Source organism: Dermacentor silvarum, chromosome 10, assembly GCF_013339745.2.
Source record: "Dermacentor silvarum isolate Dsil-2018 chromosome 10, BIME_Dsil_1.4, whole genome shotgun sequence".
In the NCBI taxonomy this organism is placed as follows: domain Eukaryota; kingdom Metazoa; phylum Arthropoda; class Arachnida; order Ixodida; family Ixodidae; genus Dermacentor; species Dermacentor silvarum.
This window is the reverse complement of record NC_051163.1, coordinates 129,331,970-129,359,412: the sequence shown is the minus strand read 5'-3', so window position 1 is coordinate 129,359,412 and position 27,443 is coordinate 129,331,970. Positions and strand designations below refer to the sequence as shown.

General features: G+C 47.8%; 1 protein-coding gene and 1 pseudogene across 2 annotated transcripts in view; both read right to left on the bottom strand.

The window, feature by feature from the left end:
• Positions 1 to 6,165, bottom strand: part of LOC119430930 (EGF domain-specific O-linked N-acetylglucosamine transferase) — a 60,768-nt gene extending 54,603 nt beyond the window's left edge. Inside the window, exons 1-3 of one of the 2 annotated variants that reach the window (XM_049656706.1) lie at positions 5,893 to 6,165; positions 3,930 to 4,096; positions 427 to 524 (exon numbers count right to left, since the gene is read on the bottom strand). In XM_049656706.1, the coding sequence (XP_049512663.1) occupies positions 427 to 524; positions 3,930 to 4,096; positions 5,893 to 5,908 (281 nt within the window). In that variant the 5' untranslated portion in view covers positions 5,909 to 6,165. The remainder of the gene's footprint in view (positions 1 to 426; positions 525 to 3,929; positions 4,097 to 5,892) is intronic. The other variant, XM_049656704.1, reaches the window with a different exon arrangement.
• Positions 6,166 to 24,270: 18,105 nt separating this feature from the next.
• LOC119431846 (corticotropin-releasing factor receptor 1-like) overlaps positions 24,271 to 27,443 on the bottom strand; it is a 46,142-nt pseudogene continuing 42,969 nt past the window's right edge.

Below are 27,443 nucleotides of genomic sequence, written 5' to 3'. Positions count from 1 at the left end.
GTCACGATGACCTGAGTGCCAAACACTAAACACTTTGCCAGATCATCAGCACAAAGTACCACTGGTTGCAACTTGCGACAACTGTTCTAGCAACAACTACGCTCGGTGATCATTTCTGCGCCAAGTGTTTTCTTTGGCTATTGCATTCAGCCTGTAGTCTCTGCCCTGGCCAAAACGGCCATGTCCTACAGCGGGGCAATAAAGTAAAGATGAGCTTCCAACTGCAGCCGGCAGCCACAAAAACGTAGGTGAGTGTGCATCAATTTCCACTTTTGTAATGTCAGTTGTCGTTAACATAATAATCATTTTGTGATCCCTCACATTTCAACCGCATATCACTATATGTTGTCGTGTTGCCATGGTACAAGTGAATGAAGTAGGAATATGGTGATCCACTGAGGAAAAGGCATCAACGACGAGACTTACCACCCAGCTGAACCCTCAGGACAGGCGGCAAGACTGTATCTGTGTTGTGCTGAGCAACCAGGCTCGTATCCCCAGCAGGTTGTTACATTGAGGAAACGCTGCAGAAAATTCAGATGAGAACGCCAAGAGGTATTAGAGATCTGCAAACTGTAAAAACCACCACCATAACATTATACTCAACACCAGCGCTTGGAAACAGAACCAGCACTGAAAATTTATGACTTATCAGACAAGTTCCGTTGTAGTGGAACCTACAAGTCAAGAGCGAAGAAGACAAAGTGCAGTTGTGAGACTTTGACAAGATTCCAAATCACTTAGCTTTTGATCTTCACCTGACCAAAATCACAGCCGTGTGCTGCAGGTGTGCCACAAAATAAGAGCGAGTTGATGGAACTGATGAACACTCGTGTTACTTAAGTACTAAAACGCCAAACAGACAACACATAAAGAGACACGGAAGAGCGCTTCCGTGTCTCTTCTTGTATAGTCTGTTTGGTGCTTTAGTACTTCAGTAACAAGCACAAACTAGCCCAACAAAAAGTTCTGCTTGAATACTCGTGTTCCTTGATCTCGATTTTCATAACACAAACATTGTGTCTAGGCATCATAATCAGATATCACATGAAATACTGAACACATTCCACATCAAAAGAAAAGGTTCAATGTGTGACTGTGAGCCAAGCATCAATTTCACTTAATAGTGACAGAGCTTTCTTTCTTGACAAACACATGTACTGTTCCCTCATTCGTTTGTGAATCATTGTGACCCTTCTATGTGCCCTTTTTTTTTGTGTTTTTTGCCTGTATGTAACGACTGCATACATATTCTGTGTCTCTACCAAGTCAATCTAATTGTGAGCAAGTGCTTGTGTCACCACCTTTTGTTTGTCACCAAATGTCACCACGATGACATTTCAATGTAGGCCAGGACGTAGGTCTGGATATCTCATCTCAACTTTGGACTTGAGCCGCTCACATCAAGATCATAGTTAAGTTTGTTCTTTGTCCTTGAAGTCGATGAAAGTCTCTTCAAGGTGATTATCGGCGTTGATGAAGCAGGAGGAAGGTTGGAGGTAACAAAACTTAAGGATATATTGCAACGAAAATATTTACACAGACAAATACAGAGTTATCAAGACAACACTGATGCAAAACACACAAGTAAACATCGCCTTACTCTTCGACTTTTTCTTAAGTTAGAGCCTAGGACAACTGTCACTACATACGACCAACCGAGTCTCACTGTTCTACCACTAAGTGGTTACGGCCCAGACTAGCGTTGCATCGTACGGAGTCTTACTGATCTATCAGGTTTAGTGATTACAGCCTAGACCGAGGAACAAGCACCTCGTCTCGATTGTTATAGGTGAAAGAGACAAAGAAAAAGGGCGGTAGGACCGTTGGCCCATCCCACGGAAGCAGTTGCCAATGAGAGCTGGAAGTTTGTTAAGCCACAACCCAGAGGGATGGGCTTACAATTAAAAGTAAATGTATTGGAAAACAACGCTGTTTTCCTTCTTTCCGCAACTCCGTTTCCCTCTGCCATTTCCACGTGGTCAGTGACGACCTCAGCAAACACGCCAGGCACGCACGATTTATTGCTCGGCCATCTCAAACCTCGGTGGCGTTTCTAGCCAGCAGGGGGCTCGGGGGCTGGTGTCACAACACTGCGTACCGCAGTCCCCCCCTCAAGGTTTTTCCGCGTGGAAAAATAATGACCGTTGGCGGCATTCGGACCCGGTGTTTTCAAGACGACGTTCTTCGAACGCGATCTTCGCATGCGCACTGCGCCTCTACGGCGCGCACTGCAAGCTGACACTCGACACCACGCGGGCTTTTCTCAGCGCTCAAAACAAGATACACGTGGTTGCCGCCCGGACGCGTAGGGGAGTGGACCCCCGCTCCGTACGCACAGCACATGGTCAACAATGCTAGGCCATAAACCTCGGCGCCGTCTCTAGCCCGCAGGGGACTCGGAGGCCGGCGCCACAACACCGCGTACAGCCGTTCCACTCGAGGTTTGTCCGCGTTGACCTATTATGACCATCGGCGGAATGCCAACCCAGTGCGCGCAAGACCGCGTTCTCCGAATCCGTTCTCCGCATCCGCGCCGCGCCCCCCCGGCGCACGCCGCGGCTCGTCAGCCGACACCACGCGGGCCGTTCGACCCCCCACAAACAGAAACGGTTGCTGCCCAGACACGCTGGGGAGTGACCGCCTCCCTATTCATAAAACACATGGGCAAGTTGCGGCACTGCGACAATATATACAAAACAATTATGCAGCACCACACCGCCCATTCTGTATGTTCGATAGAAGCGCGGCCTAACAATCATGTAGATGAAGGCATTCCCATGCTGGCAGTGTACGCTGACATTGGCACCAAATTTGCCTCTAGTATTCTTAGTGTTTAACAATAAGCAGCGGGTACGTGCATGAGTGCTATCAATATGGGAACATGTTAACAACCTCAACAAGAAAGCCAGAGGCCACTTATCAGATCACTGTGCGCCATTGTTTAATAATGCAGATATTTACTTGCAGCACAGGAGTAAGCTATGTGGGAAGTTATGAAAATGTACCATATCTTTAAAGGGACCCTTAAAGGAAAATATTAGGTTGAACTAGATTGAAAGATTAGGCTTCTGTAATAAGTTTGTCATTTGTAGCAAGAAGAGAGCCTTTGTAAGCGAGAAAAATGGATAACTGAAGTGGGCGCCATCTGTTGTGGACAATGGTATCTCTAATGTGACGTCAGCACTGGTCGATTCACAGAGAGCGGCATAGAGGGAGGTCACGTGAAGATTGTCAACTCGTCCGTTTTAGCGTGGGTCATTCAATTTGAAGAGCAGCAGTGTGAACTTTAGACGAAATTTTTTATGCAACAAAGTGAGACATATTGGCATACAGAAAACGATGGTAGACTTTTCGACGAATACTCAATCCATCTAGCTGGACGCAATATTTTCCTTTAGTGTTCCTTTAAAAACTCTAATAAGTGTATCAGCTGTTGATCAGCTGCACATGATCGGTGTCTCTGCCTACTTCATTCCTAGCCTGGAGATTTTTGTTTATGCATGCCTGGGTTGGGGGAAGGTTTATTTATTTATTTATTCAGAAATACCGCTAAAGGCCCTCAGATTAGGGGCATAACTGATACAGCTTATCAGTGAGATACACAAGTGTACAATTAGTTACATCATATTATATACAAAAGCTTGAACAGAGCACATAATAAAAAAAAATTACTAGGTGTCTGGAGTAGTTTGCAATTAAACAATAAACAATATAATCACACTTCAAGATACATTTGTGCACTAGAGAGAAGAAAACACTACGGTTGTTTGGAGTTAATTATTTGTGTGGCCTTAATAAAGCCTTTCAGCTGTGAGCTGGCACTACTGTCCCCTTCCTTTTGCGTTCTGCTTGGCGCCTGAGGCATCACAACGGTAGTACTCAGTTTCCCCAGCAGGCCATGCTAGTGTATGTGTTTCCTCGCTTACCTTGTACGGGCAGGCAGGTTCGTCCTGACAGCTGCGTGCAGCTTCAAGGTTGTTACGAAAGAACATGCCCACGTGTTCCTCTGGTAGCCGCACATCGTAAGGCTTCTGGCAGCACACCTCGAGCGAGTAGTAGGCAGCAACTGTGGCCGTAGCAGCCACAAAATAACCTGAGTGCGAGGGAACATAAACAAAATGTGACTTGGCAAACGCCATTGTATGCAACTGCAAGACTTTGGTACCTGTACGTTAAAAGAACTACTGCTGCTCTGCTTCACCGCATAGCCCAAAACAGCAAAGTGCAAGACATACAGAAAGCTGAAGCAGAGCTGTGCTGTTTTAGGTTTTGCACACAATGGTGAGTGAGCAATTATTGCACTAAGAGACAAGGACAGAGCTAACATTGTTGCCCAGTGTGCTAAGATATAAAGAAAAGAAGAAAAAAAACTAAACAAAAAATTAACTTAAGAATTTTAACTTCTGAGAGCAATACAGAAGTAATGGTGGTAGCCAAGGGAAACCCACGATTCCTATGACAAGTGCGTTTACACAAGCACTTTACAACACACTTGTGCTATTTGGAATGTTTCAACACAATTAATATTAAGACGTACACACTGCTTCTCGTTGAATGACGTTCCATCTAACAATTAAGTGTTTCAGGTTTATCATTCATCTGAGTTATTATCAGGTTTATTATTAAATTATTATCCGAACAAATTTGAATTTTCATAAGCCCCCATGGCAATCTAGTGCTTGCAACACGAGCTCTTCTAAGAGAAGCACGTGCAAAGCGTCCCATCGCACTTGCCTCTTCACTATAGTGTTCCATTGCAAGGTGCCAAACACGTGCTTTCTCGCAATTGTACGTCCCTGGAACAGCTAAAGAGGGAAATTGTCTCCATGCCCGGATAGCTCCAATTCAAAGCCACACACTGCAAGTCAATCGCTAACATTTTGTAAGCTTGACATTATTATTGTCACATAGCTCTGCTGATTCCATGTGCAGCTAGTATCGTATAATCAAAAAAATTTTTTTTTTCGCTTTTGTATGCATGCAATACATCTGAATTTTGCATGTGTATAGCTACAACTGCTTAAATAGGAACAACTCTATATTAATCCCGCCCCCCCCCCCCCACCCCCCCCCCCTTTTTTTTTTTTTCTATGATCACTCCCCTCTGTAATGCCTATGGTTCTGGGGGCATCATACATAACAAATAAATGAACAAATAAAAAAATAAACAGCGTTGCTGAACTCGAAGTCGCGGGATCGAATCCCGGCCGCGGCGGGCGCTCTTCGATGAATGCGAATTGCAAGAACGCTCGCGTACACTGCATTGTATACATATATGCACGTTAAAGAACCCCAGGTGGTCAAAATTATTACGGAGTCCCCACTACGGCGTCCTTCACAATCAGATCTTGGGGTTTTGGCACGTAAATCCCCCAAATTAATTAATTACCATGAGTCGAGCTGCAGTGCCAGCTCCCACTATTCCGCCACCTTCTCCGGAACTGCCGTGGTTACAGCACCTCGTTCGCAAACGGAAACTCACCGAGTTCGAATGCCTCTCTTGAAGACAAGCACTCTGCACAGCATCTTTTACGCCACAAACAGACATCCTGCGTTTATGACCTCGTAAGTAGACCCCGCAATTAAAAAATTTAGAAGACAGAATACCCAAGGAGAGAGGTTCAATACTTGCGCGGAGGTTCGGCTGAGTTTGATAGTTAAGCAGCGTAACCTAACCGTGCAACAAGTTGTCACAATCCTGTGGCGACGACCCTCAAGCTCGAGAACCAGCAGTGGACACAGTCAAGCGGCCTCAACGACTCCAAAAGAGCCCAAGTGCTCGGTCGTATTTCATAGACGTGTCAACGACATGTAGTACGACAAAGAAAGAGCATCCTAGCCAACTGTCAACGGAGCTGTCAAACGTGGAGAGCTAGCCTCCCGACTTACAGCACGCCGGACGCATTTTGCTAGGAGGGCCGTTTAGCAGATCTCGCAGGCGCGCCTCATTTTTCGGTGCAAGGTCAGGCTCTTCTTGGCGTCAAAGGTAAAATTTTCTCGTCAGCTGTAGTTCACATGCCGAGAAAACCGGCCGCCGCATACGTGCCGTCTGCTTCGGCTTGACAGACACATAGTAACCAGACTGCAAATACAATCCACGCTAAACACAGTAGAAAAATACTTCTTGCGCGTATACGGCTACTCTGTTCTTTCTAATATTCCGCAGAAAGATAGCCCTTTAGTTCAATATAACACCAGGCACAGTTACGTACTTAAAAAAAAAAAAGGATTTAAAAATTCAAATTTGGTGTTTGCAGTATGGGAAAACATGGCTTTCAAGATTTGGTTCCAGTAATCGCTCGGAATTACGTACATTCGAGACGTGAAGATGAAGGTAACTTGACATTTTTTTTAAACATAAGGAAAGTGACGGTGCCTAGTGTTACTACAATGAACGATCCGATCCATAAATTTCGACCTTGCAGCGAAACTTGAGCAAGAACAAAGCAGCAGTACGTGCAAAAACTTTATTTCTTCATTTTTAAAAGAAACACGCATGTCTGTGTAGGGGGTGTCCAAATCCACGACTCTCTCCGCGTGACAATAACTAACATCGAAAACAATCCTTCTGCTGGCTGTGGGCGCCAGGAGTGATTGCAAGAGTCTGAAACACGTACGTCATAAATGCATCGCTTCTGGCACTTTTGTACGCAAAAGTACGGCCTTCGAGATTTGCTACAGGAGGGAGCCGTTGGCGGGGAATTAAAACCCCTGGATTTATGGGGAATCCGATTTGGACCCCACCCATTTATTACAGTTATTGATATTGTTTGACCCTAGCTGCTATATGTCAATTGAATGATAATTAAATCTGTGTAGTGTCCATAACATCGAGGGGTACTTGGAGCACGTGCCTAAGGGGTTTCGGAGAATGTCCTTGATCAACTGCAGAGACCTGCGTTTCCCCCCGCAAATCATTAAAAAGAAGAAAAAAAATGCTGCTTTGCTCTTGCTCAGATTTTGTCACAAGATCACATTTTACACTCCAGATCGTTGAATATAGCACATGGAATTGCTACTTACCTGGCTTTCAAGGAAAAACCCACGCAACTCAAACATGTTTCTTGTAGACGTCTAGACGATGTCATAATAAGAATACGTGGAAAACCTCTCACTCTAAAAAAAAAAAAGAAAAAAAAAAGAAAAAAACGAAACACGTTTGAACCATTGCGGCTTTTATTGTCCACATACAATAATCGTCATGTATCTTGAGTGCCTTTCCTTTCTCTAAAGCCCGTTTCACATGGTGCGATTTTGCGGTGCGTTTTTCCCAGCTACGATTTCCGCAGATGCGAAATTCGCAATCCCGTTTCACATGGATCTACGGCAGCTGCGTTTTTCACATACTCGTTAAGCATCTGACTGCCGATGACGTATGAGCGAGCCGCCTCCTATTGGTCGTCTGTTTTCACCGCTACAGTGGCTACCACCGCATCTGCGTTTTTCGCAGATAAGTTCAGCACGCCGAACATCAAAAAACGCACGCACGAAGGGTCCGGCCGCCTATTTTCCGCAGCTACGAATTCGCACGTGCGAATTCGCTGACAAAATCGCACCATGTGAAACGGGCTTTAAAACGCTGCGCGCCCGACACTTCCTGGTCAGGAACGGCATATGTGCGTTTCGATCGGCATGTCATATAGCATTATTGACATGAATGTAGCGAGCGCAGAGTTTCCAAGTAAGGAAACAAGAAAGAGGTTTTCACGCAATCCTTCATGGACTCCCAGACGGCATTTTTTTTTTTTTTGAGCGCTTTATCTGAGCACTGACATTAAATTTCTTACTCCTCCTTTTTTTGCTTGAAATTAATCGAAGGTCCTGGACCTCGGTCCTTTATATCACAGAAAATGACACTGAAAACCTTCAGAGTGCCCTAACTTATTTGCTCTAATGGCTTCTCTACGATATGTTTTTAATTTCGGTTCCCCAGCCAAGTGGTGCATATGTTGTTACACAGAAGGTGGTCGTTTGAAAGCAGGACACCGCAACCTTAATTCTGGCGCTCACTCCAGCTCTCTCGGTGATTTACCTGTTATATTGTTTAAGGTAATGCCCTTTGGACTGTGTAATGCTCCAGCCACATTTGAAAGGATGATGGACTCCCTCCTCCGTGGATACAAATGGTCAACTTGCCTATGTTACCTTGACGATGTCATCGTGTTCGCACCGACATTTGACAGTCACCTTAGCCGATTGTCGGCAGTTCTTGAAGTTTTCAGGCGAGCAGGCCTTCAGCTGAACTCTTCCAAATGCCGTTTTGGCCGCCGTGAAATCACTGTGCTTGGCCACCTTGTGAGTGCTGAAGGCGTGCAACCTGACCCAGAAAAAATTCGTGTTGTCAAATACTTCCCTATACCACGTTCCACTAAAGACGTCCGGAGCTTTGTCGGCTTGTGCTCCTATTTTCGACGTTTTGTCAGGAACTTCGCCGACGTTGCCCGTCCACTCACGGAACTCTTGAAGAAGGAAATGCCATTTTCTTGGGGTCCTGAACAGGCCACTGCGTTTCACACGCTCACGACGTTACTTACGTCACCACCCATCTTGGCCCATTTTGACCCGTCAGCCCCTACTGAACTTCGCACCGACGCCAGTGGACATGGCATCGGCGCTGTTCTCGCCCAGCAGCAACAAGGACGCGATCGCGTCATCGCCTATGCCAGTCGCCTTCTTTCCTCTTCGGAGTGCAAATTTTCGATCACTGAGCGCGAGTGCCTCGCACTGGTTTGGGCTGTCGGAAAGTTTCGACCATACTTGTTTGGCCGCACCTTTTCGGTCATCACAGACCACCATGCGCTTTGCTGGTTGTCTTCCCTCAAAGATCCGACTGGACGACTTGGTCGCTGGGCACTGAAACTGCAAGAATACAGCTTTGACGTCACTTACAAGTCTGGCAGACTGCACCAGGATGCGGACTGCCTATCCCGTCATCCAGTGGACCCTCCCGACTTGTCAGCTCACGATTCGGACGCCTGTGTCTTCGCGATATCCAATTTATCCGACATACGCAGCGAACAGCTCAGCGATGCCAATTTGCGGTCAATTATCCGCCGTCTACGCTCTCATGACCGTGCCCCGTCACTACAATTATTCGTGCTTCGTGACGGCATCTTATACAGATGCAACACCAGCTCCGATGGCCCAGAGCTTCTACTAGTTGTACCCGAAACACTCCGTTCCACTGTCCTCGAACAGCTTCATGATGCCCCAACAGCTGGACATCTCGGAGCAACTCGCACGTACGATCGCGTTCGGCGTCGGTTCTTCTGGCCAGGCCTCCACCGCTCTGTGCGCCGATACGTTGCTTCTTGCGAGTCTTGCCAGCGCCACAAGCATCCATCCTTGTCGCCAGCCGGTCCTCTTCAGCCCATCGACATTCCCGGTGTCCCGTTCTACCGCGTCGGCCTTGATCTCATCGGGCCATTCCCAACATCTCTGACTGGGAACAAGTGGATTGCCGTCGCTACGGACTACGCGACACGATACGCTATCACGCGGGCACTACCGACAAGCTGTGCCACTGACGTTGCGGAATTCCTACTTTACGACGTTATTCTTCACCACGGCGCTCCTCGACAGCTGCTGACCGACCGTGGTCGCTCCTTTCTGTCCAAAGTCGTCGACGACATTCTTCGTTCGTGTTCCATCCGTCACAAGCTAACCACTGCCTACCATCCGCAAACCAATGGGCTTACCGAGCGCCTCAACCGCACGCTGACCACAATGCTCTCCATGTACGTTTCCTCAGACCACCGTGATTGGGACAGCACCTTGCCTTATGTGACATTCGCCTACAACTCGTCACGCCATGACACCGCTGGCTTTTCCCCCTTTTATCTCTTGTTTGGCCGCCATCCCACATTGCCCTTCGAGACTCTTTTACCACCACCTGTGCACCCTGTTACCGACTACGCTCGCGATGCAGCTTCTCGGGCTGCAACGGCTCGCCAGATTGCCAGGGATCGTCTTCATGCCTCCCAGCTGTCCCAGAAGGCCCGCTACGATAGCCATCACAGAGTCGTTATTTACTCTCCGGGCTCTTTGGTCCTCCTCTGGACGCCTTGCCGCCACGTTGGCTTGTCGTCAAAGCTTCTTTCCCGATACTCCGGGCCTTACAAGGTCCTACGCCAACTCACAGACGTCACGTACGAGATCACTCCATTGGACAGTCGCTCATCTGCCGCCTCCGCCACTGATATCGTGCACGTATCCCGCCTTAAGCCTTATGTTGCCGGACAAGATCCTACTGCTCCTTAAGCGCCGAGACGGCGCTCTCGACGGCGGGGGTTCTATGTTACGCGCTATGCCGAGCATGGAAGAATGCGCCAAAAAGACGGTGAAGACGACGATCTGGGCAGCGCTCGTGTTGTTGTTCTGCCATCTTGCCTGCAGCCGTCTCTCTTTGTATATCTCGTGTAAATATAATTTTCCTATCCCTTTTGCTACTCATATCCCCGTGGCAATATGATCACACCGAGCCACGCAGGGAGTAAGACTACTGAGCACGTGTCAAATTTTCGCGATGTCTTGCTTCCGCACGATCACCTTCTGCGTCATGACATCACGGCATAGGCCGCCTGGCAAACGGGGCTGCTTCGCAGAATAGCTATTATAGCAAATGTATACATGAGGCTTGCCAGTACTTTTCTAGGGTCTCGAGTTCCAGGCCCTAAGAGCCGAAAGCTTCACTGATAGCGCCTTTAAAGTACGTTGTTAAGTTAGGTCAGGGTCCTTCCATTTTCCCCCAAAACATGGAAGGACTCTGGTTAGGTTAATACATGCAATTGGGCACTGATTAAATATTTTCAATATTGCCCTAAAATAAATTTTACATCAGAGGAGGAAACGGAAACAATACTGCTAACTTATCAAGCACTACTGCAGCACTATCGGCTTGGACGCAGGGTATGCCCTCCACCACATCCAAAACTAACGAGAAACGAAGGCACCGACTACAGGCGACTGCAGAGCAATACCTTCGCCCACGGAAGCTTACTGCATCATTTCCACCCGACGGTATACAGCTACACCTGTCCACACTGCAACGTGCCAGGCACCCTGGCGCACCTCCTACTGCAATGCAAGCACACCCGAGCAAGCATCACAACGACACAACCAATAGCAGCAGACGCAGACCCAACCCTCCTCGCTGAGACGTGGGAGGCTGCGATCTCCAAGCCGGACCTGGTCGACCAGCGCGAACTCGTCGCCCGGGCCCGGAGGGCGATCCAAGCCAGAGGGTTCCTGGAATAAGGGACCCTCCCACCTCGACTGCCAACTCACTGCTTCAAATAAAGGTTCATTCATTCATTCATTCATTCATATAGAGTAACCCAAAACTGCTCAGAATTCAAGATGTTCCCTTCAGATTTTGTCAAACACTTCACATACAGCGTCCAGGGGCGTAGACAGGGGGGGGGGGGGGCGATGTAGCTTCAGCCCCCCCCCCCCCCCCCCAAAAAAAAAAAAATTTCTTCCTGGCGCCCACCAAAACAACCACAGGCGCCGGGAATCATTAGGGATTTTGTCTACAATGTCTTTTTCACGCTCGAAAAGACATTTCGGCAAGAACATTGCGAAATTGGGCTGGATTTCGTGGCAACGCTTCTGCGCTTGGAGTCGCATAACGCAAGGAGCCCCATCCGAGCAGAAACTTTCAAGGACTTTTCGATAGCGAGCGGGCGCGTCGCGGCATCTCGCAGCGGCCGTGGAGTCTACGGAGCGCATGGAATTCAATTCTGAACTTTGTGTGTATAAAATTGCCATAAACTGTTGACACAAAAAGTGCACTGATATTTCCAAAGCCGTGCTTTGGAAATACTACTACTGAAAACTTGCCCACACCGCGCAAATGACAAAACGGGTCCGAAAGCTGCGAAAAATAATTTTTAATATTTCCGCATTCGCTCCCGCAGTGAAGCAAATGGGAACTGACAAAAGCACACAAATGGGTTTTACAAATACAGATGAAAGTAGGCACTACGTACAAAGCTGTTATCGCAGATTGACGAGCTTCATGGCTGGCATGACAAGGGGGCGTTGGGCAGGAGAGGTCGTCAAAGGAGGCCGAAGGTCGCTGTTCGTTCTGCCATTCTAGACACGAACACTTTCATAACGCTATCCAGGTGCAGTTCCGCAGCCCTCTTGTTTATGTGGAGGAGGAGAAGGTGTGCCAGCTTCCTCTGGGTCATTCGATTGCGCAAAAATGTTTTTGCTCGCTTCAGAGCACTGAAAGATCGCTCTCCTGAATTAGCAGCTGACGCAAGCACAGAAAACATGAGTTGCAGGTACCCGACAACCTGGTCCATCATCTTACGCATATCTGCAGACTTCCCCTGCAATATTTGTAAAATGCGTTCACTTGCGGCCGGACCCTCATCACGCAGGAGCGTTGGGAGAAGCACGAGTTGTGCTGAAAGCCTGCTGATGTCAAAATATGCAGCGTGTGCTCCTAAAAGCTCATTTAGGTTGTTCCGCGAAGTTTCGACCTTCAGCAGCGTCAGTCAAAATGCGCTCGAGGCTAATCACTTGCTCGATGCCAGGCTGTTCAAATCGCCGTCGGATCTCGCTGGTAATACGATCTGATAGCGGCAAAAAACTATTTTCTCTGTGACGACTTGCCGTCAAGCGCTGCAGGCTTCTCAGGCTTGTATGCGAATTGAAGCCTTCTGGGCGGCTGCGATATTCTGGGCACTCGAGGTTCTTTTAGACCTAACTCTGTTGCTCTTGAGTTCGTCCGCTGCCATAGGACGTCAAATGAGGTGTCAGACCTTAAGCTTGACGAGCGGTCGCAAAGAGCCTCTGCTGCTTCTTTGGCTCCTGCAGCGCGGTGAACGGGGCGTTGAAGCATCCTCGCTAAATCGTCGCATGGGCCAAACAGGCCTATAGAAAGGTTGATACCCAATAAAGTTTCTAACTTCTTTAATACTTTCTCATATCATTTTATGGCTGTCTTGCTGGTGCCACTGAGAGAGCTTTGAATTTCTACCAGTTCGTCTGCATCCTTTCATAGTTCTCAACAAACCTGTGCATTGATTTTACTATTACTGTCCACCTCATTAGACACAGTGGTAGCAGTAGGGTGTTCGGCCTGGAACAATCCTGCTCATTGGCATCATTACCCGGAGTAAGTACAACGCTCAATTACAGCGCTCAAGTACAACGACAATTTGCATGTCGGGAGTAGTCTTTCCTTTCTTGCTGAGAGCAGTCTATGAGCTGGTCATCGATCTTTTGTGCAGGTTTTCCGCATTTGCAAGAGTTGTGGTCAGTTTTGTTGAACCTTAAGAGGTATTTTGGAAATATACGGTGTCCGGTGATTGTGTATTATTTCGTAGGGAAGTGCGGTGGCATGAGGGAAATGTTTCTTATGCATTGATGTGTTGTTCCCTCTCCATGTGTAAGTCAATATTCCGCCAATTTTTGTGTATCTGTTTGCGTAGTTGTGATTTAATGAAGAGTTTGGTTACTGGTATGTTGAGTGGCCATTTGTATAATTTGTATCTTCCTAACTGGCCATCGTGCCACCATTGTACCTCCAGTCCTTCTAGGTCCATCGGCCTTCTGAACTACACAACCACCAGTGTGAAAATTTACCTATAGCTCTTGTCAAAAATTTGATTTCAGCGTAAACGGTCGGAAAGTGGGGCAGGGGGGGGGGGGAGGGCTGCCCCCTCTGAAAAATGTTGGGGGGGGGGGTCGCCCCCCCCCCCCGGTTCCGGAGTCCCCTAATGTTGCTCATGCCTTGTCTTGTATTCTTGGCAAAGCTAGTCCTCGGAATTTTGAGAGTGACAATCCACAAACAAATATCATGAAACAAAACACCCACAGCGCATGACTTTTATGTTAAATCTTCTCAGACTGAAATACTAAAAGTACGACACCAAAACGGAAAGCTGAAAATTATGAATTTATTTTGGCGCGGCTGCGCAATACCTCCGGGGTCACCCCACGCAAGAGGCCGCGTTTCTACCAGAAAGCTCGCCTTCGTGCATAGCGTTCGCCGCCAGTGTTTTGAACCGGTAAGACGAAACAGCACAACACGGGAGCGCCAAGCATGCAGGAGAGGTAAGCGAAAAAAGTTTCGCTTTAAGTAATTCACATACATCAGTGAATAACAAACTCGGGATTCTGAATATGACACTTCTGGCGAGAATGGAAGTGTTGATGCCAGAAGAGAACTTGATATGATATGACGGGTGTAGCTACGCCCCACCGAACTTGGCGTTCGAGCTTTCCTTGACGTCACAGTGATCGGTATTGCCGAGAAAATAATACCAAGATACTAAATGAAGCTTTAGTAGCATTCGACAATAAAGAAGTGGAAAACATAACCGAGTCAGCAGAAATTTCATGGTCCAATCAATTAAATCATTATTGTCCAATGTTTTTCCTCTTCCTCACCCGAAGCTCAGCAGAGGTCAGTCAGCTACTCTTAGAATGTTGCAAACGGGATCTTTCCCGTCGCGGGGCTTCCTTAGTAGGATATACTCAGACGTGGACCCTGGTTGTCCCGACTGTAATGAACCCTTTTGCTCTATGGCTCACATGCTCTGGCGATGTCCCGCGTTACCTAACGACCTGCTCTCCAGCGAAGCCGAATGGGAGGAGGCCATCAGAAGCACGGTACTCCGAAAGCAAGTCCAGGCTATCCAGAGGGCCCAGGAAAGGGCGGAGCGTCACGGCGTTCTGTCCTCTACGTGGGCGCGGCCAGCGGTTACAACGGTCTCCCGTTAGGGGGTCCTGACAGTAGCTCCTCAGGATCAAATAAAGTTCGTTGTCTGTCTGTCTGTCTGTCCAATGTTTTCATGATTGGCACTACGTTGGAAGCCAAGCAGTGTGTTTATTCGGGTGTGATGATAAGCCAAAAACTGGCAGAGCCATGGATGGCCAAGCACGGACGGAAACTTCTTGGCAAAGCATACTGCCATGACTAGTAATTTGTGTGAAGCATAAAAGGAAGCGCGTGAGATAAAACACACCGGATAACAGGCGCTAAGAACGGAAAATAAAAAAAGTCCAACTTGCGAGCGCCATATATATATACACTCAATCCAAGATCATTTTCCAGAAAATCTATTTCGCACTTAAAAACGAAAAAAAAATTGCGTATCAGACTATTTTGCACAGTACAAGCGGCACTGTATATGAACGCTTTACAGCGAAGCTGTTAGCCTCTATATAAAAGAAAGCCTCTATATTGAGGGCGAGGAGTTACGGAGTCACCATCTGTGGGAAGCGCCTCACTTGCGTAGTATATGAGGGATAACGCGGCGCGCTCCTCATAAGTTTGGCTGTCGGCGCTGAATAAAACCACCAGGCGGAACCCTCCTGGACATTTCTGTAAGTACTCTCGAAACGAGCGAAGCTTTTTGCTGCCAAAATAATCATCTTGGGCAACCATAAAGCACTAAATGGTTTATAGACACTATCTCTTTACCGAATACACGTGCAGTGAACGCTTACTGTGCGCGCGCGCCGTGATGGAGTCCCCCGAACCGGCTTCCTGCGTGAAATGTAAGCATTCGCTGAGAGCGAACTATGCGGAATATGTTCTTACAGTGGGTCGTCTGTATAACCAAATGAAGCATAACAGAATGAAGCCTCAATGCTGCGATCGCGCGGGTTTGCAGCGATCAATTGCGCGTCTAGCCTGGCAACTACACCAGATTCCAGACGTGAAGTTTTTAATCTATGCGGATGACGTCACTTTGTGGTCCGCACATGAAGATGTATCTCGACAAACTCAACAGCTTCAAGAAGCCCTTGATGTTCTGCACAACTACGCTCGGAAAGCAGGGTTGGACATTTCGGCCCAAAGATAAAGCTATGTTGTGGTGGCCAACAAGAAAGGACGCACAAGAATCACGCAGCACCCCTTTACATTTAAACTCGGCGCAGTGACAATCCCTGAGGCTTCTGAGGTCCACATACTGGGTTTCCATATTCACCACTCCGGAAGTGGTGCACACTGACTTAGTAAAATCAGACAGACTTCGACAAAAACACTTCACCTTATATATTCGTCGCATTGCAGCAAAAGCAGCTGGAGCTCGTACTGACGTAGCTAGACGGCTGGTACGTGCAGTCTTGCAGCCAAGAATTTTATATCAGGCACAATTTCAAAGGCTAACTTTGGCACAGTTGGCACAGTTGGGGACGATTATTCGCGATGCTATGCGCACAATCACAGCACTACCACGCATCACTCCGATACCAAACATACAGGAACATGCCCAGCTCAACACAATTGCAGAGCTAATTTTGCAACGTGAAAAAGCACGTGAAATAAAAAAGCCACTTGTTCCGGCTGTCGCTGCGTCGCATGCTCATTTTCAACGCGGCTCTCGGACTGACAATCAGCCCTATCCAATGCCTCCCTGGGAATTCACCAGCATCACAACTAATAAACCAACGAAGTTACGACGCAGCGATACAACAGGTATTATTGACGACCACAATATCACTGATGCATCATGCGCTAACATCTGCTAAGTATACGGATGCTGCTATTCTCCCAGACAGCGGGAGGACATCATTCCTCAGTACTACGCATAATTTAATAAGCGGCCACCAGCGCTATTTATCTACGGAAGCCAGCGCTCTAGTAATGGAACTTCAAGCCATCCACGACGCTGTGCAAGATGCGACATCTAAGCTGCCTACCATCAAACAACTAGATATCTTCACTGATTCTTTAGCGGCTATTCAGGAACTGAAGACGGTTGACAAGGCGATGTAAATCTGCGAGACAATACACACTATGAATTGAAAAACAGCTACTTGCGTCAAGGTACACTGGATTCAAGGCCATGCAGCGAACCCTCACAACATTGCTGCTGACCAGCAAGGCACATTGCCCTCCCAATCCAGATCTTCCCTCTATTCCCCTCCCACCTCAACCCCTTAACTCGCTCCGAGCCCGTAAAAATTTTTCTCCGGCAGGACACACGTGCTCTTATCCCCCCGTGTGTCGGCTCCCTCCCCCTTCACCTTAGTAGGGCGGAGGGAGTTGTGCTTAGGAGGCTTCGGGCCGGGGTGGCCCTTACACCGGCTGTGATCTCAAGGTGGAACTGGTCGCATTTACCACTGGGTGCTACGTGTCCATACTGCTCCGCCCCTGGGATGGAAGCAGATGCATACCACCTAATATGGACATGTACTGGTTTACAATCGCAACGCTCGCGTCTCCTACTGCAAGCCGGCCTCCGCTTAAGTGTGACAACCAGCTATGACCGCTGGATACATGATAACAGATTCCACAAAACACTGCTTCAATTCATACACAACACAGGCCTCACAGCACACTTATAATACACACATACACATCAAGAATTATGCCTTAACGGCAAGTCTCCATCGCAAAAAAAAAAAAAAAAAAAAAAAAAAAAAAAAAAAAAAAACAGCGCGTCTGCATGCATGTCCGCGCACAATGTTTCACTTCCGCTGCGAGTGCGTTTTCGCACCTTGCCGTGAGCTTTCGGCCGCAGCATATCAGCATTTGACAGTACACAAGCAACCATTGTTGTGTGGACGCTATCAGAGCAGTTCGAAAATAATTTCGTTATAATTACTATAGGGACTTCGACGCCTACAGCGAATTGTGATGACCGTCGCGACGATTCAGTCTTTTTTTTCTTCTTCTAAATTTTTGGACGTTTCAATATCACTATGTCTCAAGTTGCGTTACAAGGTTTGTTCATCTGTCTTCTCGGCGAGCTATTTCCCGTTGCTTCTTTTTCTTAATCCAGTACATTTATTGTTTGCTGCTAACACAACCATGAGCATATGTCATGCCTTTTAAAATGTGCTTCTTACCGCTCCCTTTCCATTCCAGGGAAGTTGCGAAGATCTAGTATCAACAAATTCATAGACCAAAGCTTCGGGCAGCGCGCGTGGGCGAGCGTCTCAGTGCGCGCTTTCCTCACCGAACATCGCAGCCCCGACGCCGTAGCAGAAATCTTCCTCGCGAAAGTGCTTGCTTCTAAGTTCTTGGTTCTAAGTTTCGCGATCCAAGCTTCACGTAGCTTCTTGTCCTACGGCGGGTACGTGTGAAGGCTGACACCGGGCTCCGTTGCGTACCTCCGGCACTGCGGCAGCGAGCAGTAGCCTACCATGTTGGACGCCTTTAAAGGTAGCCGCTACCTATTATAGTGCTTTCAAGTGTTGTCAAGCAGACACCCGAACCGAGAAGACCTCCCCACTTAATCGGAACCACAGCGCAGGTGGGACTTTAAACTTTCGTTTTCAGTTCGCTTCGGCGCTTCCGCAGCAGCAGCCGCCGCTGCCAATGTGTGCACGTGATTCCTCATAACACGTCACGCAGATGGTGGCGCCAGATTTTCCACTGGTGGAGCTCGCCCCCAATAGTTGGTCGGGATATTTCGTGGGCTGGATCTGTGCTCACCCAAAAATAGTTACCGCGTTACCGCGTTACAGACATAAGTTTTCTCGTATATTCGAACTACAGTCCGAAGCTATGATATTTGCAGCTTGTATGCAAGTAACACTTTACGATTTTTCTGACGTAATTTACTTTGAGAAATTCAATTTGTTTAATAACCTGCTTGCACTTGGCGGAGGGCCTAGGAGAATGAAGATATGTGCTGCACGTGCGCATGTGTGCACACGTGCGGGTGACGTACGTGTGCACACAATGCATTTGTCCTTGGTGCGTGGCCGCTCTACCCATTGCATCTGTTGCACAGCGTGTGCTGCGACCGTAACCGACATAAAGGCAAACACTGTGATGATGATGATGATTCGTTGGCATCCCCTTTGAAACGGGGCGGCGACAAATAGTCACCTAGCCTGCTTGATTTAATCAGGTGTACTATAGATGTTCTTTAGCTAGCATTTTTGTATACCTCTCATTATTCTTTTTCTTTTCCAAAAATGTACCTTGTACCTACGATTTTAAGAGATCAGGTCGTATCCATCTCTTCCCTGCTTTTTTTCTACCAGTACTCCAATCGTCTCTTGCTTATCTCTACGGATAATCTGTTGATGTTTCCTTCCACTTGAAACCCAGGCGCTTCTGGGAGTTGCAAGTTACCTACGGTTCTCGTCTGGGTGGATCCCGTCGCATTCCATTAGGATGGGCTGAGTGGTCTCTGGATCTTTACTGCAGCTTACACATGCCTCATCTAGTTCCGAATATTTGTCCAAAAACAGTGCCGCCACCTAGCGGCCGCGGGCATTCAGACTCAAGCGGCAGCTGGAACAGGGCTTTGAGTTTCCGCGTAACCGAAATATGTTTTCTGGTATATTCGAATTACACTCTGCAGCTCGTGTGTGCGTCGTAGTTTACGAATTCTCTGACGCAATTTACTTTGGAACAATTGAATTAGTTCAATAAGGCACTTAGCGGAGGGCTTATAAGAATGAGGATGTATGGTGCACTTCCGCACACGTGCGCGCGCGCATCACGTACGTCATTTGTGGTGGTGGTGCTTATCTAACGTCGTCTAGCGTCTGTTGTGCATGCCTAACATCGGCAACAGATTCGCTGTACATGCACTTTGAGGCCTCATTCACACAGCCGTCAAACGCTCCGTCACGTCACCGTCACGCATAGAGTTTCTAAATAAAAAACCTAGAGGGAAAAGTGGCGCTAGTGTCTACGGGGGTTCTCCTGAACGTCGCCTCAACCTACATGGGAATGATGGGAAGTACAGGCTTCGGATTGACTTCTGTCTTGAAACTGGTGGCGTTTGCATGCGGCGCAGTAAACGAAGCTGTATTAAAACATTTTTGTGCAAAAATTAATTTTATTTATGTTGTGTTTTATATAATGCATAAATTGAATAAAGTTTGTATGACTTTGAGATTGAAGCATGGTTTACCACCAGGGTATGCATCGTTCTGCCGGATTTAGCGCCATTGAATAATTATTTATTTACTTTCACAACAGCAATAACAACCGTGCATGTGCTTATATAAAAATACTCATCAAATATTTGTGGGAATAAAAATTTTGTATTATGAGAAAAGTGTTGCGCCTTTGAGAGAAATGTTACAAGTGTCGTCTGCTACGACGCCTGCTCGCTGCGAACGCGGGGGGGAAGTGAACTTTTCTCGCAGACGCACTTGCGTCTGCGCAGACGCACTTGCGAACTCTCTCGCTCTTTCGAAAGGCTGCATTGGCTGTCACGATTGATGAACGTCTTCGAGTACTTTTAAACACATCTGCTGCAGTGCTATCTTGGACGCTTGTGGCCTCTTACGATCATGCTTCACTGTATTTTATGTTGACGTACCGCTTCTTCTGAAGTGCGCGCCAGCAACTGTTATGTCGTGGCTTTGCGCTTACCCGTTTTGCGACAGCAGACTACAGCCAGGAAGCAGCAACCTTTCCTACCACAAGTAAGTTTGTGTTCTGAAATGTCCTGAAACAACCATTTCAATGAACACATAAACGAGTAATGTGCAATGAAGCCCTCAATCAAATTTGATTGTCAAGCCCGTAGAAGAGCAACTATGTAGCAAACAAAATGCTTTATGCAAGCAGTCAGCAGTCGCTTTCTCGTCAGGGCTTCGTCAACACGCCGCAACACAAGCATCGTTCCAGCCGCTAGCTCACGCTATTGCCATAGAATAAAGAACCCTATCGCTACTTCGAGCGACCAAACAAATACAGAGAGCTCGAGAGTTTTGCGCCGCACTGCCCCACTGCGGATTGTAGCAACTGCGCTTGGAGCAAAACTAGCGAAACCAAAACTGACAAAAAAATACCTGTAGACTAGTTCGCCAGTCAACAGAATACCAATCCGTAGCCTGTACTTCCCATCATTCCCATGATAGTTGAACGATCGCAGCGCCACATTGCCCTCTAGTTATAGTAATATGAAACTCTATGCCGTCACGGCATCCGTTTTCGTCAGGGGAGAGGGTTTCCGAGTCGTTTTCCCCTCAAAAACGGCTCGCCGGCGACGCAGAGCGGTGCTTTACGTTTCCGTCGCCAGCACGGTGACGGATCCCCGCCCCTCAAATATCGACCAATCAGAAATTAAGAAGCCGACGCTAAATACAGACATATTACAAAGCTGAAGCTGGCAACACCAGCGGCGGCTGGTTTGTTTACCTGCGTGCCAGCGTTGGTTCCACGTGCGGCACGTCGAAAACTCAGCTGTGCGTTTCGGTGGTGCTCAAATGTGCGACATGGACCACGCCGATGGCCGAACTTGCGATTCCTGCACATTTTTCGCCCCCGCGTACTTGTTCGTCGCCGACTTTGCGCCCTTGTTGCGGTCTCCGCTTGCAAATCAAGAACATCAGCAGAAAACCGCTCGGCATTGCGAAAGTCGCCTATTCCTACACTGCTCCGTCGCGCCTGCTGTGCGTTTTTTTGACGTGACGGTGACGTGACGGAGCGTTTGACGGCTGTGTGAATGAGGGCTCACAGTGTGGAATGGAGGTGGATTTTCTTGCATTCCACGCCATCGGAATGACGCCGCGCCGGCCCGGATCGAACCCGCGACCTCGTGCTGCTTAGTAGCGCAATGCCATACTCAGTGAGCTACCGATGGCCGGTTCTTAAAAATGCTGAGAATTAAGCGAAGCAGCATACGTGCAGGGGCTTGGGCGCCCGTTCCTCCGGCGAGCGTCGGCATGACTTTAACCGAGCGAACGAGCACAGCAAAAGATGAGAGTGAACGCAGCGTGCAGCGGGGGATGAAAAAATCGGCGAGAGCGAAGAGGCGCGAGGAGGAAAGCGGAGGAGGAGGGTATGGCGAAAGTCTGAGAAGAAAAGCCCAGTGCGGTGACGATGGATACGGGATGGCGCCAGAGTAGCGCGCGTCGTCTGGGAGGTGTGTCGGCGGCGGTTTCTGTGAATCGCGCCCACGCGTCACCTACGCGCTGGCTCTCGCGATTTCCAGATTAGCGAGGCAGTGAATGAGTGAGTACGTGACTAAGTGAATAAAATGGCCGCGTATCTGCGTGTTTCGCTGAAAATGTCGTCGAAAGACGATAGTCTTCTGCCGGCCGTACTACATGAGTGCTGGTCTGATCCGCGGCCACCCGCGATGCTGTTCTCGTACCATTTCCGTCCTGGCATGATAAATGCAATGGAGGTTTGTTTGAACAGATTTCATTTTACCGCATTATCACTGCTGGCATGCCATGTGTTCGTACCTTTCCGATATGTCAGCAATGTTTCGGTCGCGTGTGGTATACTGTATAGCATGGTAGTTTGCAAAGAAGAACCATTTGTGAGACATGAATGTATTTTATTGCGTGCACGGGTCAATGGCTGTGCGCATGTACTACTGGCGCGCCGAAGTAGACGCCTTCCCGTCTCCGGTGACGCCAGGGTGTGAGGCACGATCACGTTCCACAGTGGCACTGGTACCACTGGCACACTGAGTGTCACCATGACATCCCTCGTCGTCCGACGCATTGGCAACCAAGCAGAGCAGAGGTCTGTGTACGCTGAAGTAGGAGGCGTACTTCAGTACTTCCACCTTCTTTAGCCCGCGTTGGAAGACGTGGTCGAGAGCCGTTCCAAACCGGGTTGTAGGCACTTCGCTTTCGCTTGCCAAGCTCCTTGCGCTAGCCGCTCGGCTCGTTGCTCGGACGTTTCCTGGGCACGCTTGAGACGACGAGCGTCGGCACGCCGGCGCTTCTCCGCTGCAATTTGGTCGTCGGTCTTTTCCCTGCGTTGTCTGGGCATGTCTTGTAGAGTGGGTTGTATTTCATCAAGCGGCCATTTATGTTTTGCCCTGCCTCATACAGCGCTTTCTTTATGTTGAATCGGCCGCATCTGGCTGGCATTGATAAAATTGAGGAGGCGCTGCGTGAGACATGGACGCCATCTGGCAATACATCGGGAAACATGAGCTTGTGCAGAGGGTTTCCTTCCTCCATGGCAGAGGGCGCTCGTCGGCGCGCAGTCGGGGAAACACGAGCTTGTGCAGAGGGCTCCCTCCCTTCGTGGCAGACGTCGTTCGTCGGCGCGCATAGCATGGCATTTTCAGCGCAGCTTAAGAAACTAGGGTCTTTAGAGTTACGTATCTATGTATTTTCTATTAAAGGAACACACCTCCTAATACTTACCTAGTGATGTTGCGCCTCAGATATGCATAATATTTACTTTTTGATCGATAACGTTCACAAGTATGAACAGCCGTACCAGTTTAAGTAGTGTGGGCGGTAAGCAAGTGGTCCAACTTTGGCCGGGTGGCTGAATCGGTTGACAGACAGACAAACAAAAAGACAGACAGGCAGACAGACCAAATTTTCAGCGTTTAAGTTCCCCAAGAAAGACTATCGTCTTTAATAACATTATTTCGGTCCAGAGAAGACGCAGGGGAGACTCCGCGCCACCCGGTCAGGCAGCCGCGCCACACTTCAGTCCATTTGCAACATGCCACACGGGACCGATTGTACGCGCCAGCCAATATATCGAGAATGCAAACACGCATAGAGCTGCGCTCAAATTTCGCATTAGGAAGTGTCATAATCGTCGGTGAATTTTCTACAAACCAATTTACATTTGCAATGTAATTTGCAAACTTTCACACTGCTTCTTACATTATACAAACATCATTATATATGATGCATCCATCGATAACTGATGGATGAACCAGGCAGAAAAAAGAGAACATATGACAGAAGTGTCATATGTTAAACGCGACAACTGAGGATACGCGCCACAGCAAATAGGCGGCACAACACACGAGGAACGCACCGCTCTAGACGAGAATGAATGAATGAATGAATGAATGAATGAATGAATGAATGAATGAACAATTTTAAGCAGTGAGCTTTTTCAGCGCATGCGCCGGATGGAAGTGGTCCCTACTTCAAAGGAATCCATATGCTGCTCTCGCCGCCTGGCCTTTGGTTACGAGCCGAAGCTGGGGTGCTATAACGTAAATGATTCCAAACTGTTTTGATTTCCAAACTGTTTGATTGCAAACTCCTGACGTCAAATTTACGTAACCACCAACGCAACCATCAGGCGGTGACCCGCAGCGTTGTCTGAACAACCCAATCAAACTACTCTCCTCGCTTATAGGACGTCACGTTTGTTCGCTTTCAAAAGCAATAACATTGTCCTACATTCAGCGGTTTTTCTTATCTAATTGGCTGACGAGAGGCGAGGAGCACGCTCTAGTGGTTTCGATGGGGCTGAGCCAGCACAGTGAAAATAGATAACCGCATGAAGAGGGTGGTGCCGGCTTCTCCGATTGGTCCGTTTCGCCTTACTTGGCGTTTCACACGTGAAAGTTGTCGACGGTCCTATCGCGGCTGCGTCCAGGGTCACTGAGCTGCAGCGCGCTTCGGCAGTGGCACGGCAAACCGGCCGCATTGCAGCATGTTCCGTCGCACCCGTTGTCTCGACGGCTGTCCCGGTAGTTCGACGCCGGCTGCGACGCGGCGGGTGGGAGCTTCCTCGACACCGACGAAAGCGGAAGACACCGTGCAACGGCCGAGCCTGCACTGGCGACCGCCGGGTAGAATCCAAGACCGAGACGATCGGCTGACCTTTCGTGGATCCCGCCGTACGGCGGCGCGCAGGTAGGCGTTGCGCAATGCAGTCTGCACCTGCGTTTCGAGGACACCGGCTGCAGTGACTGTTTTATTTGACGCACGAATTGTATGAACGGTAAAACAATTTTTCCTAAGATCATAATATATATATATATATATATATATATATATATATATATATATATATATGAATATCTCAAGGTAATCACGCTACACATGAGCGACTGTAATGCGATAGCATTCTGGCCTGACCTCATTTGAATCGATGACTAATAACTGACATCCGCACGGGTTCCCTTCTCTAGCCATGGTCGCCCGTGAAATACTTCTTTGATTATAATCAGAGAAAATGAAACCCGGAACCTCAGCGATACAACGTGAATGTATTAGTTCACATTTGGGCATTTGTGACTCATTAAATGCTCTTAAAGCTTGCTAGGTTGAGACTCTGGTTCTTTTAGGACGCAAAACATTCCTGTTTTTACAGATAAAAAAAAAGTTGACGAGGACTGAAGGGACATTGTCAAAATTCGTGACGTCATGGCTGGCTGGTGCTGGATGTTGTAGGCGGCGTTGCCATCTGTTTATTGTTTTTGCGTCTTACTTGGCTAACCAAGCCTCTTCGGAAGGTAAGAGCTTTTCCTTGCTTCTTTTTCTCATATTGTAGAGGGGTAACGTACCAAAACGTTTTAGTGCCCCTTTACATAAATGCGCTCCAAACAGCCGGGGTAACACCTAGTAACTATGTCTTCTGAATTCAAATGGCGTTTTGTATTTGACAAATACTTGAATTATATTTACAGAGGAATGAAATGTGTCATCGCGGGAAAGAATAGATGAAAGCAGCGTTTTCCTGAAGATGTAAACCTTGGCAGAAATAAAATAAATAATCAAATTTCACTGGTGAAATTCCTCTGTTCGCCCCCTCTTTAGCTGTTCGTGCGTGCTGTTTTCCCAATAACACTTTCTTGTGTTTCTAGCGGATATTCTATTGCACATAGATACATACACAGTCTCGGTTTACGCATTTGTAGTGGTCGTGGTCGGAACAGCGTGCCTGTACGTTGTCATAAGCGCCCGTTTCGAAGTAATCAGCACTTGACAATAGAAACGCGCGGTGATATTCTTGACAGTCAAGCGGGTCGTTAAAACAATGATATGCCACGAAAAAGCTACGAGTGAGACGTACCTCTGAGTCCATGAAGCAGTACAGAACAGACACGAATATTCCCTGGAAGTCAGACGGAGAGGAAGAGAGAAAGAAAGGTTAAAGGAAACATTTAGGAGAATGCAATGACATTTCTGCGTTACGTTACATTACCGAGGATGGGCTAGTTAGTTAATCAGTATTGTTACAAAGGTAGCGCACTTAAAGACACATGAACGGAAATTAAATCCCTTAAACATGAGCGCTGATTGTTTGCGTGATTCATTGTTCGTACTTCAGGAAAAATTACGTAGCATTAGTGCACAATTCGTGAGTTATTCGACATAGGAATTGAATCTGTGACGTTTGGGACGATACTGACGCTGTATGTAGATGCTTAACCGTTTTGGACAGCGAGCAGGGGAAGATGTAAGCTTCGCCTTTAAGAGTGGAACGCGATAGTCTTGCGCTAACTGATTCCTACCTTGAGCTTGAAAATTACCTCACGTCATCCCCCCCACCTAACTTTCTGCCGTCCTCGAATGTGCTTCCCTATCCCTTGGCATCGATTCTGTAACTCTAATGGTCCACCGGTTATCTGCTCTACGCATTGCACGGCCTGCCCATTTCTTTTTACAGCGCAGCTGTCTGTGGCTAGGATTCCGGGATTTCTTCGTGGCGTAATGTCGACAGAAAACAGTCGTGGGCCGCTCCCGGTGGCAGTGCAAGGCAGAGCAATGGTTCATACCCCTGTAAGGCAGAGGCTACAAACAGTGACTAATCGCAAGCAAAAAAGGGTTTGTGTGTGAGTTTCCGCGTAACGAAATTAGGTCTTCTCGCATATTCAAATTACAGTATGACGCTATCATGCCTGTAAGTTGCAGTTAAGTCGTGCTCTACGTTTCTTTTCTGACGGATTTTACTTTGAGAAATTAAATTTTGTTCACTAACGGCTCTGCGCCACGCGGAGGGCCTGCGTGGTCGGGCTGGTTCAGGATGAGTTTTTCTGACGGACAACACCGCTGACGGCGGACGCCGACACGGGATGTTATACGACACGGGGCCCTTAACGATGTCGCGTTAAAATCTTATTTTGAATTAGTAGGGAAAATGCTCAGGAAAAACACGGGGAATGCGGGAGATGGAAATTCAAGACGATGAGCAACACAAGAACAAGGTGAAAGCAGGAGCCAACGTTTCGACAGGTGACATATGCTCTCTTTGGCTCAGTATATATAGGTACGGTTCTTCTAAAGGGGATACAGCGTAAGGCAGGTGGGTGAGGTAGCGAGCGAGAGTGTGTTAGCGGCGAGGGTGTAGGATTGAAATTAAAGGGAATGCGTAGTTGAACATCGGCGGCGGAATGTCAGGCAGCGCCGTCTGTCAGTGGGTTGAAGTGTCATTGTAGGTTCCTCCTTTCGTGGAAGGGGCCTGTATGACGGGAAGAGGGGGGGGGGGGGAATGGGGATATCTGCTCCGCTGGAGGTCAGTGAACTATCGTTTCTGTGGAAGAGAGAATAAAAGTAGCAGCGGAAAAATGGTGCCCGTGGAAAAAAGGGATAAATATATAAATAAAAGAACGAAAGGAAGGAATGGAAGAAAAGGGAGGTTGGAATATTATTGACAACCCAACAACAAAAAGGAAACCAAAAACGAAGAATACACAAAAAAAAGTACTGAGCAACTCAATGAAAAATAACTAAGTGTTGTTACCAATAGTTTGAAGTTTAGCATAACGAATAGATTCTAAAGCTCCCTGTGAAACGTTTATGCCTATTGGTTGCAATGTATTGGA